At 48.6% G+C, this 16,996-nt stretch overlaps 4 protein-coding genes across 6 annotated transcripts; 2 read left to right on the top strand and 2 right to left on the bottom strand.

Moving 5' to 3' along the window:
* Positions 1 to 473: 473 nt before the first annotated feature.
* slc18a3b (solute carrier family 18 member 3b) lies at positions 474 to 3,422 on the bottom strand. The gene has a single exon (XM_029134453.3). The coding sequence runs from the start codon at positions 2,786 to 2,788 to the stop codon at positions 1,220 to 1,222; it is 1,569 nt and encodes a 522-aa protein (XP_028990286.1). The 5' UTR covers positions 2,789 to 3,422; the 3' UTR covers positions 474 to 1,219.
* Positions 3,423 to 6,318: 2,896 nt separating this feature from the next.
* rgrb (retinal G protein coupled receptor b) lies at positions 6,319 to 10,040 on the bottom strand. 2 transcript variants are annotated; one of them, XM_029135192.2, is made up of 8 exons: positions 8,596 to 10,040; positions 8,432 to 8,547; positions 8,093 to 8,249; positions 7,844 to 7,965; positions 7,461 to 7,614; positions 7,231 to 7,348; positions 6,934 to 7,047; positions 6,319 to 6,853 (listed from the first exon to the last, which is right to left on the bottom strand). In XM_029135192.2, exons 2-8 carry the CDS (start codon positions 8,505 to 8,507, stop codon positions 6,713 to 6,715), a joined length of 882 nt encoding a protein of 293 aa, XP_028991025.1. In that variant the 5' UTR covers positions 8,508 to 8,547; positions 8,596 to 10,040; the 3' UTR covers positions 6,319 to 6,712. The 2 variants fall into 2 exon arrangements, with proteins under 2 accessions (XP_028991025.1, XP_055360261.1); XM_055504286.1 differs by having other exon boundaries at positions 8,432 to 10,038.
* Positions 10,041 to 10,130: 90 nt separating this feature from the next.
* lrit1b (leucine-rich repeat, immunoglobulin-like and transmembrane domains 1b) lies at positions 10,131 to 14,139 on the top strand. Of its 2 annotated transcripts, none has more exons than XM_029135190.3 (4): positions 10,131 to 10,478; positions 11,562 to 12,022; positions 12,114 to 12,419; positions 12,540 to 14,139. In XM_029135190.3, exons 2-4 carry the CDS (start codon positions 11,707 to 11,709, stop codon positions 13,607 to 13,609), a joined length of 1,692 nt encoding a protein of 563 aa, XP_028991023.1. In that variant the 5' UTR covers positions 10,131 to 10,478; positions 11,562 to 11,706; the 3' UTR covers positions 13,610 to 14,139. The 2 variants fall into 2 exon arrangements, with proteins under 2 accessions (XP_028991023.1, XP_028991021.1); XM_029135188.3 differs by lacking the exon at positions 10,131 to 10,478 and adding an exon at positions 10,489 to 11,289.
* Positions 14,140 to 14,285: 146 nt separating this feature from the next.
* LOC114845960 (leucine-rich repeat, immunoglobulin-like domain and transmembrane domain-containing protein 2) lies at positions 14,286 to 16,707 on the top strand. Its single transcript, XM_029134590.3, has 3 exons — positions 14,286 to 14,849; positions 14,926 to 15,707; positions 15,785 to 16,707. The coding sequence occupies exons 1-3, from the start codon at positions 14,740 to 14,742 to the stop codon at positions 16,543 to 16,545; spliced, it is 1,653 nt and encodes a 550-aa protein (XP_028990423.2). The 5' UTR covers positions 14,286 to 14,739; the 3' UTR covers positions 16,546 to 16,707.
* Positions 16,708 to 16,996: the final 289 nt, after the last annotated feature.

Genomic DNA, 16,996 nt, shown 5'->3' with positions numbered 1-16,996 from the left:
ACTTCCCCTCCTGCACGCGTGGAATAATACATTTAATGTATAAGAAGTGAGTGTGCGTGGGTCCTGTGTTCGTCCTGATGGTCGACGCACCGTTTCTGCAGTTTGTCTCCCTGTTTTAGATTATGCGGGTTGACGTGCGGGAAATAAATAAGTTTTGCACCTGAAGCCTAATTTATTTAACTATTGCGCATTTGGATATTTTTAGTTTTTACTCTATTCCATCTTTTAGTTTTTTTCCCCCATCTGACTGAACCTGTGGAAATCAACTGTCTAATATAAACTTTGGAGAGATTCAGTTGTTCTTTTTTTTAGGTTACGGTTCGTGTTTTTTCCTTTTTAAACCGTTCAACAAAACAAAACCAAGACTCATATTCCCCAGACTGTTTATATTCGTGTGTCTTAAGGAGCAAAATATCAAAAATAAGTACTAAAAAATGCGATTATGTGAAATAAAAAAAAGAATGAAATCACTGTCACGCGGATCCAAACATAGATTTATTAAAACAACAATTGATCAATTAATACATATTTGTGCATCTTTAGGAGACCGACTTCATTAGTTGCGTCTTGACAAAAATCTTCACACATACACGCGCCCGCACACAAACACGCACGCACACACACGTATCCAGGTCCACGTATTTCTCAACAATTTACATTGTGCATGTATCCACATATGTACAAAATCCATTTAATATGATCAATTTTATTTCAGACAAACGAATCGGACATAAAATAAAAATACAGACAGGTCCACGTGTTACAAAATTAAACTCACATTTTTAACAAATCAAAAGAAAGAAACAAGAAAATGAGGCCTTTGATGTGCAAGTAATAAAGTTTATTAGACTAAAAAATATATAGTCTACTTTGTCATAAGGGGGAAATGTGCTGTTATAGTTGGTCCCATATAATCTTGTACGCACATTTATCTGTTTATATCTTTTTACAATACAGCGATAGACACAAATTCAACAGTAGCCGATAAATCTCTCACAAAACTCCAGTTATACGTCCATGACAAACGCTACATACATTTGTTCGACACAATGATTTCACAGTCAAAAAGAAAAACGGGTCAGGCAGTCGTGATTCGCTGACTGGGTGTTTATATTGCACATCGGTACTTACATGGAGTTTTTAACACTAGAACTCAACGTGGCTGCCGCGTCTCCACGTCTCCAGGGGAATGTGCCGGGGGGGGGGGGGGGGGGGGGGGCTAAGTGTACTCCGGTCCAGACGACTCCTCCGACAGCGACCGCTGCGCTCTGAACGGGTCGAACCCGTTCTCGTCCACGGACAGGCAGTTCCCGGCCGAGCTGTAGCCCTTCTTGCGCGCGCGCCTCTCCTCCATCCTGATGGTGTCGTACAGGCCCTGCGGAGCCTCCTCCAGCAGGTTGTCCCGCTCCGAGTAGGACGGCTTCATTTGGCACACGTTGCGCAGCAGCAGCAGCGCTGGCGCGTAAAGCACGTTGACCAGGCCCATGCCCAGGTTCAGCTGGACGAACCCCAGGTTGTGCACTATCTGGCCGGCGACTATAGGACCCATGGCGTACGCGACAGAGTAGGAGATGTCCGCTATGGCGTAGACGCTGCCGTACACCGAGACGTGACGCACGTCCACCAGGAACGCCAGCGTCGGCAGCAGGGCGGTGTCCACGAGCGCGATGCCGAAACAGATGCCGCACAGCGGGGCGATGAGCTGGCCGAAGGTTTTGCACGCGGGCACGGTGCAGGAGCTCGCGCCTATGATGACCATGCCCAGGGCGCCGTAGAACCACTGCAGGTTGGGGTTCTTGGCCGCCAGCTTCACTGTAATGTACACGCCGAGCACGTGCGGGAAGAAGGCGGGCAGCCAGGTGAGTCCCATCTCCCACTGGGAGGAGTGCATGGTGGTCTCCATCCAGTTGGCTATGGTGGGCTCCAGGAAGGCCAGCGGGATGTTGCACACCGTCAGCGCCCCGGCGACCACGGCGATGTACGGGTCGACCATGAGCCTGTAAATGGGGGTGCCCACCGGCATGTTCTCCCGAGTCCTGTTGGAGAACGGCTTGATGACGGTGAGCAGCAGGAAGCCGTCCGCCAGGCAAATGCAGGCGAGCACGATGAAGGGCACGCGCTTGCCCGCGAACTCGTACAGCACGCCGCCGAAGGGCGGCGCCACGAGGCTGCCGAAGGAGATGAAGGCCAGGGCGATGCCCAGCGCCCTGCTGCGCTCGGCCTCCTCCGTGTACTTGTCGGCGATCATCGCGATGCCGGACGTGTCCGCGAAAGCGGAGCCCAGACCCTGCAGGCTGCGGGCCGCGAACAGGGTCGCGTAGTTCTCCGCGAACGCGAAGATGCACGTGGACACGAACATGACCGTGAGTCCAATTAAAAGTGGGATGTCGTATCCGACCCGGTCTATGAAGGTTCCGGACAGCGGGTTGACCAGGAGCTGCAGGATGGCTTTGGACGCGAAGAGAACCCCGATCTGCATGTCTAAGTTGTCCTTGGTGCTTTTGTCCAGGCTCGTGCCGTTGGATGAAACGTTGGGGTGCATCACGACGTGGACGTGCTCTGACTGCTCACTCTCCAGATCGGCGAGGTAGTCCGGAATAATCGGCACGATCACCATGTAGAGCATGTTGTCCAGCAGCAGAGCCACGCACACGATCACCAGTATGATCCGCCTCTGCCGGTGCGGGTCCCTCATCGCGGTTCCCAGCTGCTTGGTCCTCTCGCCCATCTCGGACAGTTTGACGGCGGCGGACTTGGCGAGCCCGCAGGACCCCCCTTCTCCGTCCATGGCGCGCGCGTGTCGTGGGTTTTCGGCTCGCGAGTGTTGCTGTGCTTATCCGGTCCCGTGTCTCAGCACCTCGGATGAGTCATGGGTGTTTTCTCTACATGGATGTGATGCCGCCCGTCCTCACCTTGGCTGTGCGTAAAGGCAGAGGCGCAGAGGGACTTGGCTGCTTCATCGGGGAACGCGGCTCTCCTCAGCGTTCCTCAACTCGTCCGCGCTCCAGCCACCTCTGATGTCGTTTCATGATCTCCCGAGAAGTGACGTGTCGAAATCGTAGGGTTTTCTGCCCCGCGCAGAGGTTTCCGCCGCTAATCTCACATGGCAAAGTTAGTTTGGAGCGATTTTTGTCACCCATTCGCGACACCTCGGACGCTACAAGCCTCTCGTCTCTGTGCTCGTGCCACCCATCACCTGTGGCACTTTTGCGCGCAGCTCTGAGTTCGCGAGGGACGTCGTGGCCATTGGTGCACATTAACCCGCAGGTTTGGCGCTATTTTAGGCTTTTAATTGTCTCCCCCTTTTCACCAGGAGCTGTGACGCATCGCCAGCTTGCCCCCAAGTGGATCCCTTCGCCACTTGCCTCCTTTATGGTAATTTCCACCCCTGCCAGCAATCACTTCAGCCAATAGGAGGAAGAACGCGCCACATCACTACCCCTTCACAACAGCGAGCACGAAAACCGGCCTATTCGTTACGTTGTGCTTTACTTTAGCGGCAAGAAAACGCGCAAACGAGCACGCTCCATCTATGAGAATAAATATTTGTTTGTAAGATAACGGCGCAGAGCGCGCACAGGTGAACACACGCAGCCGAAAAATCTAAAAAGACCATGAACAGTTCAACCATAACTATGAACTAAAGGGTAAAACATATAAATAATTGGATTTAAGCAGGAAAGTGTTTGTTTTACGGCTTTAATGTTTTATTACAAACAATGAAACTGTTCCGGGGAGAGTTCTATTACAAGAATCATAAAACGAAGAATTATAAAACGACGCCTTTCAGCCGGTGGATTCAGCACCACGAGACCGTGGACAGCTCCCTTTACAACAAGCAAACACCAAACACACCTGAGCAGAAATGATGAAACCGTATCAACGTAGAGCAGTCGAATGCGGCTCCTACGTGAAGCCCTGAAAGGCACAAACGTCCTACATTGAAATCCTTTCCCCATCAACAAGACACTGGCGCCATCGTGTGGTAAAGGTCCACAAGTACATGTTTGAAAACTGTTTTACCTGCGTTATTAGATCTAAAATAACTATATTTTTTTAACAAAATCAAAATTATAAACGCGCTTTAGATAATTTCCTAATATTTTTTTAAAATTTCCTTTGTCTCACAGAGCGATAGCTCAACCCGTGTACACATATAAATGGAGGCTGCTGTCTGGACAAATAATATGAAATACAGCTGTAAAATAAAATTTAATTCCTAATAAGCCCTAAAAATGAATTATTGCAAGGTGCTTGTAAATAAACAAGAATGATTTACTATTTTATTCCTAAACATAAGAATTTTTCCAGTAGAGGGCAGTAAAGATTAACAAACAATAAGCTGTAGTGATGTGTATGGCACCAAATATAGTCGATAAACCATAGTTTTTGCAAAAATAAATAAATAGTGAAATTCAGTTTTGCATGCGGGGACGGTGCAGGTTTAGATATTTTTTACAATTATCTTTACAATTATCTTAAAGTTTATTATTAACAATGCAACACTGACAAAATAAAGAACCTTTAGCATATGTGCTTTATGTATGTTTTTGTATTTTGTTTTTTTTTATTATTATTGATTTTTATATGTTCAAAAAAGCTTGTCAGACAAGCCCCTCAACATTATTGTGTGTTGTCTGCAGTTGTATGTGCGTTTTCCAGCCATGTCAGCGTGGAGCTTTTTAGGACAGACCACGAGAAAAAAACAAATATCATGTGATCAAAACAATTCTTCCCCAGAAAAATCCACAGGATCAGTCAATGTTGGAGAATCGGCAACACATACTGTTATGCAACCAGTCACCGGCAGCAGGTCAGTCATTGTCATGTGACAAAGATCATGGAATAATCTAATCTGAGCATCAGAATATGTAATGTTCAGTGTTGTTTTTCATTTCTGACCAGCAGCTCTCACCTTTAACCTGGCGTGAAACCTGCTCATCAGTATTTTTACCATCAACTTTTTTAAAGGTTGATCATTAATATTTGACTTTATGACCTTTAAGCTTTACTTTTTACTCAGTCAAGCTGCCGTTCCAGCGTTTTCCTCTTTTCCCCCCAAACTGTAACTCAGCACCTCATCTTGTGCACTTAAGCAGATCATCAGTTCGTGTAAAATAAAGTGCTCTTCAACTGTAATCCATGTTTTAAGTCCCTTTTGCCTTTTGAGTTTTAGAGAACTCTGATCCTGATGCCCAAACCAGCATTTGCACCGCAAATGTATGACAAAATCTGCATTTTTCTAAGATGAAAGTTTTTTTTTTAAATATTACAATCCATGTGATGGAATAAAACTACACAACATCTGTCAAACTTACATAATAAGTAATAATAATAAGTGTAATAAATCTTACACTTTAAATTGAAGGTATAGTATACAATGAAATGCTATGTGGTGACTGCTCCATCTATACAGAACCTATATTACTGTTTGTATATCAGCATTTCCACATTTCTGGTGTCCTCGTGTTTTTAAGGTCAAAATCTGAATCTGATTAACAAAATCTCTCTGCCCATGTCGCATGCGTGAAGCCGTGTGTGCTGGCGGCTGCTGTTTGTGCTGCACAAGGGCAGATGTTTCTTTTTTAATGCCATCTGTCCATAACTAGACAACACATCATATAATGACTCTTCATTCTCATCCAGGGGCACCTTCACCTCTGCTGCATGAGGGTTTAGTCAGATTTAGTTATTTGGTCAATGTGTTGGAAACCACTGAGTGAGGCTCTACCTGCCTGAAACAAGTAGTTCTCCTTGTTGCTACTGCTGCTGCCTCTATTTACAGCTCTGACTGAATTAGATCACTAGTCCACGATGAGGCTCGTTTCTAAGAAACTGATGCTAATCTGTGGCACTCCTACATCTCCACTATAGGGACTCTCTGAACCTGAACCTTGTTACCTCTTAGGACCTGCTCCGTTAAGACAAGCAGGTGACTTATGTCAGTGTGGCACTGTGGCTTCTTATGTGTGCAGCAGCTCAGAGATCGGAGGCGCTGTGGCCTCATCTGCATCTGATCCCAGGACCTGGACCTTTAAAGTGTGTTAAAACTGTTGCAGTGTGCAGATTGACAGATTCCACATCTCATTACACACGTGTTATTACAGTTATAATGGTGTTATTACAGGTGTAATGAGATTCAAATCTGTTTTGTTGCATGTGTAAAGAGATGCAAAAAACATTTTGAGCTTCCTGAATATTATTATTATTACACATTGTATTACAGTTATAAATGTGCTATTATTGTACTTGTGCAACACATGTAGAAAATATGATCAGTGAGATATTTTTGCATATTCTCACAAAAAAATAAGAAAATTGAACAAACTTGTCAATTTATTGAAACACTGAGATAATTGATCATCAACAGTCTTCTTTGCACTGTGGAATGGAACATCTCATACAGCTCATTTAAAAAACATAAGGCACTGAGCAGCAATTGTGTTTTATTGGACAGAGGAGCAGAGTAGAGTAAATGAAAGTAAAGGTTGGGAATGCGTGAAGTACCTGCAGCACCTTCTGCAGCTTAACACAGATCCACCACAAGGCTGCGCTGCCACAAACGCAGAGGTCCCAGAGCCCTGTGGCATCTACTGTCCACACGTGGAAATATTAAACTGCACAGAGAACTAAAAGTAACAGAGGTGCCGAAGTATCACCGGCAGTAAATAATGTCTAATAAGAGAAAAATGATGCTGAAACCGAGTTCGCTTCATTTTGACTTCTTGATAACTGGCTCCACAATCTTTTGGCCAGTGAGGAAATGCCAAAGGCCACTTCTGTAGAACTCGTTTCCAAAAGAGTAGAGGAGGGCGTTGAAGATCGGATTCGTCTTTGCAACAACTGGAAGCAACTGTGGGAATGAACGGAAGTATTATCATCATTACTGGTTCGCACACTGTTTCAACCAGTAATAGATGAGAAATGACCCACCATCCTCAGCTTTGGAGACACAGCCTTTGCGTTTTCAAAGCAGGCGTAGATGCACATGAGAACATAGGGACCCCAGCACATCAGCAGGACCCTCAAAGGCACATTAGTGTTGAACTGGAAAACAAAGAAAACACATTACTCTAAATGATCCACATCATGGTTTAGCAGCAAAGAGCTGTTCAGCTCATGCTTTGTTCTTCCTCGTCCAGATTTGCGTAACCATGTTTATCGGGTGGTTTTCCCACAACCCCCCTGACCACTGTTTACGCCTCCTGCACATTGTTGGCGCTCGCTTACCCTGTAGTGATGGATCTTCTTGAAGTGTTTGTAGATGGCGTCATAGCACGACATCATGGTGAAAGCTGGGAATAAGAGGTAGAACACCACCAGCATCAGCATGTAGGTCACGTAATCCCTGCGAAGAGAAACATGGAAAGGTTTTACAATGGGAAGTGTTTGTGCAGGTTCCACGTAGCCATTTTCCAATATTCCAGTTTTAGTTTCAGTCCTGTGGTTTAATGCGTTACCTGTCCCCTCTGGTGTAGTCCAGCGTGCAGCACGTCCCCGTGGGCTCAAAGTCATAGACGCCCCAGCCCAGGAGAGGAAACACAGCCCAGAGGATGGACAGGATCCAGATGATGCTGGTGATGGTGAGAGCTGTGCTCCAGAAAAGCTTCTGTCCTGTGGAATAAAGAAGATTAAGTTGTGTCAAATATATTTATTTAAAGATATTTCAACTTTATTAATCATAAATTTCTACTCACTGAGATGTACTGCTTTTTATTTGAAATTAAAGCAAGTGTGCCTTGCTTTTATCTATATGAATTGATCTTTATAATTCAGAATAGTGTTACATCTTCATAAAGACACTGAGTGTGTGAACCCAACGTGCAGTGTCTGTGCTACTCACTGGTGCAGTACTGGTGGTATCTGTCCCAACCGACAGCAGCCAAGAAGCTGATGGAGGCCAGGACTGAAATCATGCCCTGGAAAGCATGAATGGAGCATCCCTCTTGACCGAAGGGCCAATATCTACACAGGACACGGGAGTCATGCAGCCATTAACATCTTACTGATTCATATTTATCCTTTGGGCAGGATGTGATCCTGCAAGAAACGACGGCTCTGTTATAAAACCTCCAGGCTGAACGAACCGTACCTTAGATAAGTCGCATAAGCAGCCGTGAGTCCGTTGATATTCAAGCTGAGGTCGGCCACAGCCAGGTTGAACACGAAGAAGTTACTGGGCGTGCGCATCTCCTTCACGCGCAGGTACGACAGGATGCTGATGCCATTGAGGAAGAACCCGAGAACCCCTGGGAATAAAACGGGCAAACGGAGATTTCCACTAAGCTTCTAGTAATATGTCGCCGACACCCACTAAGCCCGGATTCATGTAAACATGCGCAATTTCCGCAAAGTGGTAAAGCTGCAACTTTTGAGCGCACTGTCCCTTTAATCTCGCATGAACACGTCTTCCTGCGCGCGACTCACTTACCAGCGACCAACAGCGCCGTGCCGAACGTGAACATATCAAAGTCCGAGAATCCTTCGGGCAGCGTGTAGGTCGACATGTTGAAGCGCCGCGATCAAACTCGGCACGCGGGCGAAACGCGAACACGAGCGCCGCTCCGGTCGCGCAGCGTCGTCTGCGGCCAAACGGGCCTTTTAAAGGCTGTTCCACGTGAAAACGCACAAAGGGCCACGGCTTAGCCCGTAAACCGCGCGCAATCCCCCGAGGAATGCGCTAACGAGGGGAGCCGTCGGAGCTCGCGAGCGCGACACGGTTTGCGTGCGTTTGCGCGCAGCTGTGCGCAGTTCGCGGACTGAGCCGCTGCTTTTGGTCCGTTTGAAAGTTCGACCCAGAGCCCACCCTCCGTGCAGCGACGAACCTTGGAGCCACTGATAAAAAAAAAAAAAAAAAACAGAGAAGACGGTGGGACCATGGGAAATGTTGTCTTTCACTAGAGTGGAGAAGAGGCCTTGCGCCAAAACACGGGCACCATCGACAGCACAGGAAAGAGTCAAGACTTTGTGCAAAGTATCAAAATAGTCACATAGAGTCATGTAGGAACCTTAAACCTATGGCAACACTTCTGTAGGTGACAGGAAGAAACCTCCAGCAGAAGGAGGTTCATGGTGGGCGTCCATCTGCCTCGACTGGACGGGGTGAGAGGACAGAGGAGAGAGAGACAGGAGAGAATATGGATACAGAATATAGTGAAACGCTTGATTCAGTATAACACAGCAACAAACCAGTTCTAAATCTAAATAAATAGTGTTTATAATTAGAATAATATATATTACTTATTATACAGTGTAGCGGAGTGTTTGTGTTTGCTTGTCTTCAATTACAGTTGAGAGAATTATGATTTGAATAGAGTAAACAATGAGAGTTTTCATCTTAGGCTCAGTCTGTGTGCAAAAACTCAAAACAAACGCAGGCTTTAAAGACCACGTCCCGATTCTCTTATGTCACGAAGCAAAGGTTACACTGGAAGCTACAAAACCTCTCCTTCCAACACACAAGTCATGAACGTTGCTCCTTCCCCAAAACGAGGGCAACAGAAAAGTGGCCATTTCAGAATGCGACACTTGGGCAGAGTCTGATTGCGCCACTAATCTCCACAGATTACCAGCGACTCATTAACTATGAAGTAACGCTGTCCCAATGGGCTAATAAAACCCTTTACTCAAACTGCCCTGACTCCCAGAACCCGACCCGCAGCGGCGCCCTGACACACGGACGTCACAGGGACGGAAGAACAACCTCCAGGAGCATGCTGGGAAAAGAGAGGCCGAGTCTGAGGCCGCGAAGCAACCGATTTCACAAAAGATCCAACGGAGCAATCTGCTAATCTACGGCGGGTGACTGTGACGAAACAGCAGCCGCTGTGAAACCTGTTCCCCGTTCCCACATTGTCTGGATGCAGAGTAAAGGCCATAAACGCGCAAACGTTTGGTGGATCCAGTGATTAAGTCAGTGGCGGTTTCAGGACGGTCATCTGGTTTAGCCACAGTGTAAATATGGAAATAAACCCTATGGCTGCTCTGAGAGTGGCTGCACCCTTGTAGTGGTTGTTGCACCGCTCGGCGTCATAATCTCCCGGTTTTGCAATGAAACAAAGGTGGCACTGTTGAAAGTGCATTCGTGTTGCAGCTGAAGATTTGGGCCCCGACCCACGTTTGTGTTCACTCAGGCAAGGCAACAGGCAACGGCCCAGCAGCGACACAGGCGGGTTCAAAGGTCGGCTGCGGTCCACTCTGGAGACGTTCCGTTCTTCAGGCGCCGGATTGGAGGGTTTCAAGCCGCCTGAAAGAAGTAGAACAAAGATGTATTATTAAGAGACAGAGACGCGGCTGGATTAAAGGATTTGAACTCTCACCAGACAGATACGAAGCTGTGCACCTGTGAAAAAGCCCCCGAGTCCGTCGGGCGCCACGTGCGTCACGCTCTGACTGGCGCTTCGACTGCGATGAACATCAAAACCCCCACAGTTGGAGAAAACAAGGAGTGAGTTGTTCTCAACGGAGTTGAAAGAGAGGTAAATGTGTGCAGCGGCCGTCGATGGGGAGCTATAAATAGGAAGCAGCCCAGAGCGGTGTGAGCTCTCACTTATCTGATTTTAACTTTGGCTTCAACAGCGAGACGAGAGTGGGAACAAATAGGAGAAGTGGCTCTTCACTGACACCTAGTGGCCGTTTATCACTGAGGCGTAGCTACCAACAAAATAAAGGCCGTCACAGTGTAACTCACTCATAGATCACACTAAAAATACTAAGGTGATAACAATAGCAGCACTTAAACAGAAGAGACTAAAATTATCAAATTAATTTTTAATTATTTAATTTGCGTATAATCAAGATTTGGGTGTCCATCCTTTTCTGTTTACTTCCATTCGAATTCTGTGGAGTCGAGTTCATTTTGCCCCATAACAAACCGCACACCTGCAAAAAAAGCCCTTCCTCATAGATGAAAGTAAAAACTGTGCAGCCTATCAGCTTCCAGGAAGCCAGCGTCTAATCGTGTGAATGAAAATAACCCAAGTCCCCCCCTAATCCCTGCCTATCCTTTTTATCTGCGGGCTCGGAGCAGCGGCAGCAGTGCGGTGCAGTGGAGCCTGCGACGCACCGCGATGCGCCCCGCGTGCCGTTGAGCAGAGCGCCGCTCGCGAGGTCCCTCCTCGTAGTTTAGTCCCTTAGAGTTTAGCCGTTGGCGGCAGCAACGAGCAGAATGAGCGGACGCCTGGGAGCCGCCCTTTGCTTGGCTGTGGCTCTGCTGCCTGTGCTGGGGACTTCGTGTCCCGTGCAGTGCAGCTGCTTCTTCCACAAATTAAGCGACGGATCCAAAGCAAGGTAAAGGTGACTTTGAATGAATGCTGCTTTAATTCTCTACACTCACTTTTACCCTTTCTTGCGTGCGAAGTTGCTGTTCGATGCAGCATTATAGCACTGACCGACTCTGTTTAGTAGAGGATTAACTTGAAGTTGCTCTTTAATCTCCTTTGCTTGTTACTGAACAAAAGGATCCTATGTTTTTCCTTTTTCACATAAAGCTTAAATGATATATTTGAATGTTGTATCTTGTGCTTGATGTTGGGACCACGCATGGGTTCGTTTTCTTCCAGGAGTGTGCTTTGCAACGACCCGGGAATCTCTGTGGTTCCTCCAAATTTCCCCGCCGACACGGCGAAGCTGCGCATCGAGAAGACGTCCATCACACGGATTTCCAGCGACGCCTTCCACTATCTCAACGGCCTGGAGTTCCTCTGGATGTCCTTCAACTCGCTGAACTCGCTGGGCGCCGACGGCTTCCGGGGCCTCTACAACCTGGACGAGCTCCGGCTGGACGGGAACGCCATCGCCTCCTTCCCCTGGGAGAGTCTGAGCGACATGCCCAACCTGAGGCTCCTGGACCTGCACAACAACAAGATCTCCGCCATCCCTGCGGAGGCCACCGTTTACATCAGGAACATCACCTATCTGGACCTGTCCAGCAACAGCCTGACCACCATCCCCGCCGAGGCTCTCACCATGTGGCTGAGTGTGAAGCCACTCCCAGACAGCGACTCCTCCAAACTGATTCTGGGTGAGGCTACTGGAAAGTTGTCCAGCAAGAACGAGTTCAATTGTGTCCGTTTTTGCCTTTTTGCTGACAGCGATGTGTGTTTCCTCTGCAGGTCTCCATGACAACCCGTGGCTTTGTGACTGCCGGCTCTACGACCTGGTCCAGTTCCAGAAGTCCCCGTCGTCGTCCGTGGCCCTGGTCGACACCATGCTGAAGTGCGCCGATCCGGAGAGCCTGTCCGGGGTTCTGTTCGCCGAAGCGGACCTGCAGCGGTGCCAGGGCCCGCGGGTGCACACGGCCGTGGCCCGGGTCCGCAGCTCCCTGGGCAACAACGTGCTGCTGCGCTGCGGCACCGTGGGGGTCCCCATCCCCGAGCTGTCCTGGAGCCGCGCCGATGGCAAGAAGATGAACGGCACAGGTGAGACCTCAAACGTGCTCGGACGCGAGCGGCATCTAATTCAGTTACTGTCAACGGGATTAGAGCCTCTTTGGTGCCAATCTGCTTAAGGCCTCGCACCTCTGCTTTTTTACTCCTCAGTCCAGGAAGAGATTTCAAAAGAAGGCATCATATGGTCCATCCTCAGCGTGCCTGCGGTCTCCTACCGAGATTCTGGGAAGTACGTGTGCAAAGCAGCTAACTTCGTGGGCACCGCGGACGCCATCATCTCTCTGGTGATCACGGACTCCTTCCGGTCCGAGGAAGCTGCCGGTGGCGCCTCCAGGAGGCCGCGGGGGAAAAAGCCCAACGGGGTGGGGAGGGCCGCGTACCAGGAGAAACTCATCGCCAGATACGTTCCGCCGCTCAGCACCGCGGCCGCGCAGCCCGTCGTCGAGCCGCTCAGCGGCAAAGGCGTGACCGGCAAGTACGAGGTCGAGAGCTACAGCGTCTCTGGCGGCGCCTCCCAGGTCCGAAGCAGAGCAGCAGACGCCAAGAGGCCGGCGGAGGTGGAGCGGGACGCTCTGAGCAACTTGGCGGCCAACGCCTCTTCCCTGCAGCAGGCGCCGGAGAAACGGATCGTGCGCTCGGTGAAGGTGATCGGCGACACCGACAACACGGTCTCTCTGAACTGGAGAGCCCCCACGGCCAGCAACGCCACCGAGTTCAGCGTCCTCTACGCCGTGTTTGGCGAGAGGGACATGCGCCGCATCAACGTAGGCGCCGGGAAGAACAGAGTTACGATCGACGGCCTGGTGCCAAAGACGAAGTACATTGCTTGTGTTTGCGTCAAAGGCCTGATCCCGAAAAAGGAGCAGTGCGTAATCTTCTCAACAGATGAAGCCGCCAGCGCCAGCGGCACCCAGAAGCTCATTAACGTGGTGGTGATAACGGTGGCGTGCGTGATCGCGGTCCCCCTGACGCTGATCGTGTGCTGTGGGGCGCTGAAGAAGCGCTGCCAAAAGCTGCTGGGGCGCCAGTCCAAGGAAATGCAGGACTCCTACGTCACGTTCGAGACCCTCGGACCCGGGGCCAAGACTAAAGGGATGGAGGGCGAGTATCTGACCAGGCTGAACCCCGACGAATCCAACAGGCTGCTCTCGGCGAGGTCCAGCGTGGATTCAGAGGCCACGGTCCGGACTGAGGGTCCTCCCAATGAGTACTTCTGCTGAAAACACACGTGTGCCTCCAAGTCCAGAGGACGCACAGATGAGCCGCTCAGATGAACCCGTTTTGGGCTCGGTCCGCATTAGATGTATGATACGACGGCCTTGGGGACAGTGAAAAAAGGGAAAATACAGACGCAGTTTGAAAATCTACACATGGTGTAAATGTGTACAATGATTTTTTTAAATATCTTTTTTTTTTGAAAAGCATTTTTTTTTAATTAAGCTTTTTTGGGGAGGGGGGGAGGGTGTTGTCCTAAAACCTAAAATCCCTTTCTTGTCTCCCAAGAAGCATCCTCTGCATTTATTAATCAAAGTATTTAGATGTTCATTAGCGCCATTAAAATAAGAATAAGAGATTAACTTTCAGTTATTTGTCTATTTTGAATGTCAGGATGATGTTACTGTGCCAGGTTTACTGTCGGAGCAAAACCTAAAATGAAATGTACTGTACATTTTATAATGTGTATATACAAATACATGTGATTTCAAATGTGAATGTATGAATGTACTCTATTAAATCTTTTTTATATTGATACATGCTCACTGTTTTTTTTTGACATTTCAAAATAAGAACTTCCATATGTTGCTGTCGGAGTCTGACCTTGTCACTTAAGGACATACAGTCAAGACTATGACATGACAGTGAATGCTGTGTTACACCCAGACTCACACTTGACCAACCTGAGAGACCAGCAGCGTTCAGATTATTGAGGTCAGATTACAGTCCTCTCCAGACATCTGTCTCCCTGCAGCCCTCCCTCCTCGGTGCGGCTAAACCCGACGGGCCGCGGCCCACTTAATACCGATGAGCCTCCTGTCATGTGTCGACGCCTGTGATAGTGAGGGACAAATAAATTAAATTAGACTGGTGCAAAGTGATTTGGGAGACGCACACAACACAATAAAACGCAGCTCAATGAAACGGGGTCGGACGTTTGTTTTAAGTTTGAGTAGATCTAAAAAGTTTGATTATACACAAAGTAGAATGTTGCTATAAATATCTTATTTACTGTGTGTCGCATGTCACTTAACGTAAGTGTTACGTGAGGCAGATTAAGGTAAGAGGCTTGTTCCCATGCTGCCCGTGGCCACGTCCTGCCCTCAGAGACCTACTTCATACCGTTCCCAGCAATATGGACGCCCGTCGTGTTGCACTACGATTCATTCTGGCATTTCACCTCATCGCCTCTGCATCATCAACGTGTGTGATTGGCTGCTCCTGCACAGATGATAACTTGGGAAGGTAAGAATTCATTGAAAGTGAACGGACTTGTTCACTTTCATGACCTGTTGAGTGAAATCTTGTCCTGCTGTTCCAGATCTTTACTATGCACAGAGGCGAGCATGGAACATATCCCAGAGGACATGCCACATGACTTTAGTAAAGTCCGGATTGAGAAATGCCACCTGACTGAGTTACCACCAGGGTCCTTATCCAGACTCGGTGCCTTAGAGTTTCTCTGGTTGAACTTCAATGAGATCAGAGTGATGAACATGGAAAGTCTGAAGGGCTTGGCCAACCTGACAGAGCTACGACTGCAGGGGAACAGGCTCACTTCAGTACCATGGACAGCGTTTCAGGACACACCGAGACTTAAGATTCTGGACCTGAAGCACAACAGCCTGGATGCTCTACCTGAAGACGCTCTGAGTTACTTACCTGCCCTGACCTACCTAGATTTATCCTTCAATCGGCTAAGTGTCATATCTAGAGACGTCTTCATTCATTGGCCTCTGTACCAAGCAGCTGAGAAAGCGTGGGGGAAAGAAGGGCTGGTCTCCAACGTGGTTTTAGCACTGCATGACAACCCCTGGTTGTGCGACTGTCACCTCAAAGGCTTTGTTGACTTCGTGAGGACAGTCAGCCCACCCATCATTCTCATGAGCTCCTATTTAATGTGCTCAGGGCCTGTCTCTAAAGCTGGAAAGTTCTTCCACGACACCCAGTTAAAAACCTGCATGAAGCCACAGACTTCAGCCCCCGAGACCAACGTCACTTTACCACTAGGAGCAAAGGCAACACTCGCATGCTCGATAAAGGCCAGACCAAGAGCAACGATTCAGTGGATCCACAATCAACAAATCATGGGAGCATTTGCGGGTAAGTGTTTTTACTGTATTAGCATTTCTTCACCAGAAGCAAACAAGCCTCTACTTTGCTGTGTTCTACTCTTGCAGCAATAGAGACGCACATAGATGACGACAGTAGCTCCTCCCAGCTCGTGATCCCGTCTCTTCAGCCGCCACACCAAGGCCTCTACACCTGCATTGCCAGCAACTTCATGGGAAACTCATCTGTCAACATTACAGTCAACATTCCCTCATCCAGTTACTCCGCCCCCCCACCTCCACCGGTCCCCATGCGGTCTGACAATGCTGCCCACATCGACGTTCGCATTGCAAAGCAAACAGCTCATGGCATCACCCTGGAGTGGACCCTGACGACAGACAACCCAGCAGCAACCTGGCTCACGCTGCACTTTGGCAAATACGATTCACCCAGGAAGGAGACCATCTACGTGGGCCCGGGCATCAGCAGCCACTCCTTCGCCGACCTGCTCCCCGTCACCAAATACGAGGCGTGCGTGACCCTGCGGGGCCGCCCGCCAAGGGGCGGCCGCTGCGTCGTCTTCGTGACGGGAAGCAACGCCGGGGAGCTGGAGCAGCGCGCGAGGCTCCTCCACGTCATAGTCCTCGTGTCCGCCGTGCTGGTGGCCGTACCGGCGGGCGTGTACGCCTGCACCACGGGGGCCAGGATCAGCTGCGTGGAGCAGTGCGCGGGTCTGTGGAAGGAGCGCCGGCGTCGCAGAGAAGGCGGCGACAGCTTTGACGGCGTCCAAGCAGCCAGCGACGAAGGCCTGTGCAGACACTCCAAGGAGAAAAGGAGGGGGAAGTCTGAGGAAAGGTGCAAAGGAAGCAGCGCAGCTTATCTGTACTAGAATGAACACAGCAGAGATATGGAAATATACCCTGATCTCAGCCTACTGGCTCAAAATGAGAATGCCTTCATTTGTATGTGGTTTCATTTGTTTTGTTGCATGTTTGATGATGGATGGCGCATTAAAGGCAAGATAAATGCTGAGACATACTCTGAATTTTTTCAGCACAATCACAGAGGATTTGTTACATAATCAGTGCTTTGCATTTATACATACACCCGTAAGCAGATTAGTGATTTTCTATGTGAATCCTAGTCAGCAGAACATGATATTTCTGTCTAATGAGCTCACTCTAAGTCCATCTCATATTTTTAATTAGTGGTTTCAGACTAATTAATGTTTTTCTATGAGCTTTAACAACCATGCACGTGTTTTGATAAATGGCCAACATACCGTAATCTATTATTATTAGTATTGCATTTCATTGCATAACACAGAGCAGAGAGCAAAA

The sequence above is a fragment of the Betta splendens genome, chromosome 19, assembly GCF_900634795.4.
Source record: "Betta splendens chromosome 19, fBetSpl5.4, whole genome shotgun sequence".
Lineage (NCBI taxonomy): Eukaryota > Metazoa > Chordata > Actinopteri > Anabantiformes > Osphronemidae > Betta > Betta splendens.
Note: the sequence above shows the minus strand (reverse complement) of the source record. Positions and strands in the feature narration are given on the sequence as shown.

Excerpts from the sequence above, each read along its gene's own strand:
- slc18a3b (XM_029134453.3), bottom strand. The coding sequence starts at position 2,788 with ATGGACGGAGAAGGGGGGTCCTGCGGGCTCGCCAAGTCCGCCGCCGTC.
- rgrb (XM_029135192.2), bottom strand. The coding sequence starts at position 8,507 with ATGTCGACCTACACGCTGCCCGAAGGATTCTCGGACTTTGATATGTTC. Across the intron at positions 7,048-7,230 it reads AGAAGATCCATCACTACAGG|TTCAACACTAATGTGCCTTT; the intron begins GTAAGCGAGCGC and ends TTTGTTTTCCAG. Across the intron at positions 6,854-6,933 it reads TGTCTCCAAAGCTGAGGATG|TTGCTTCCAGTTGTTGCAAA; the intron begins GTGGGTCATTTC and ends TCATTCCCACAG.
- lrit1b (XM_029135188.3), top strand. The coding sequence starts at position 11,168 with ATGAGCGGACGCCTGGGAGCCGCCCTTTGCTTGGCTGTGGCTCTGCTG. Across the intron at positions 12,023-12,113 it reads CTCCTCCAAACTGATTCTGG|GTCTCCATGACAACCCGTGG; the intron begins GTGAGGCTACTG and ends TTTCCTCTGCAG. Across the intron at positions 12,420-12,539 it reads CAAGAAGATGAACGGCACAG|TCCAGGAAGAGATTTCAAAA; the intron begins GTGAGACCTCAA and ends TTTACTCCTCAG.
- LOC114845960 (XM_029134590.3), top strand. The coding sequence starts at position 14,740 with ATGGACGCCCGTCGTGTTGCACTACGATTCATTCTGGCATTTCACCTC. Across the intron at positions 14,850-14,925 it reads ACAGATGATAACTTGGGAAG|ATCTTTACTATGCACAGAGG; the intron begins GTAAGAATTCAT and ends CTGCTGTTCCAG. Across the intron at positions 15,708-15,784 it reads AATCATGGGAGCATTTGCGG|CAATAGAGACGCACATAGAT; the intron begins GTAAGTGTTTTT and ends CTACTCTTGCAG.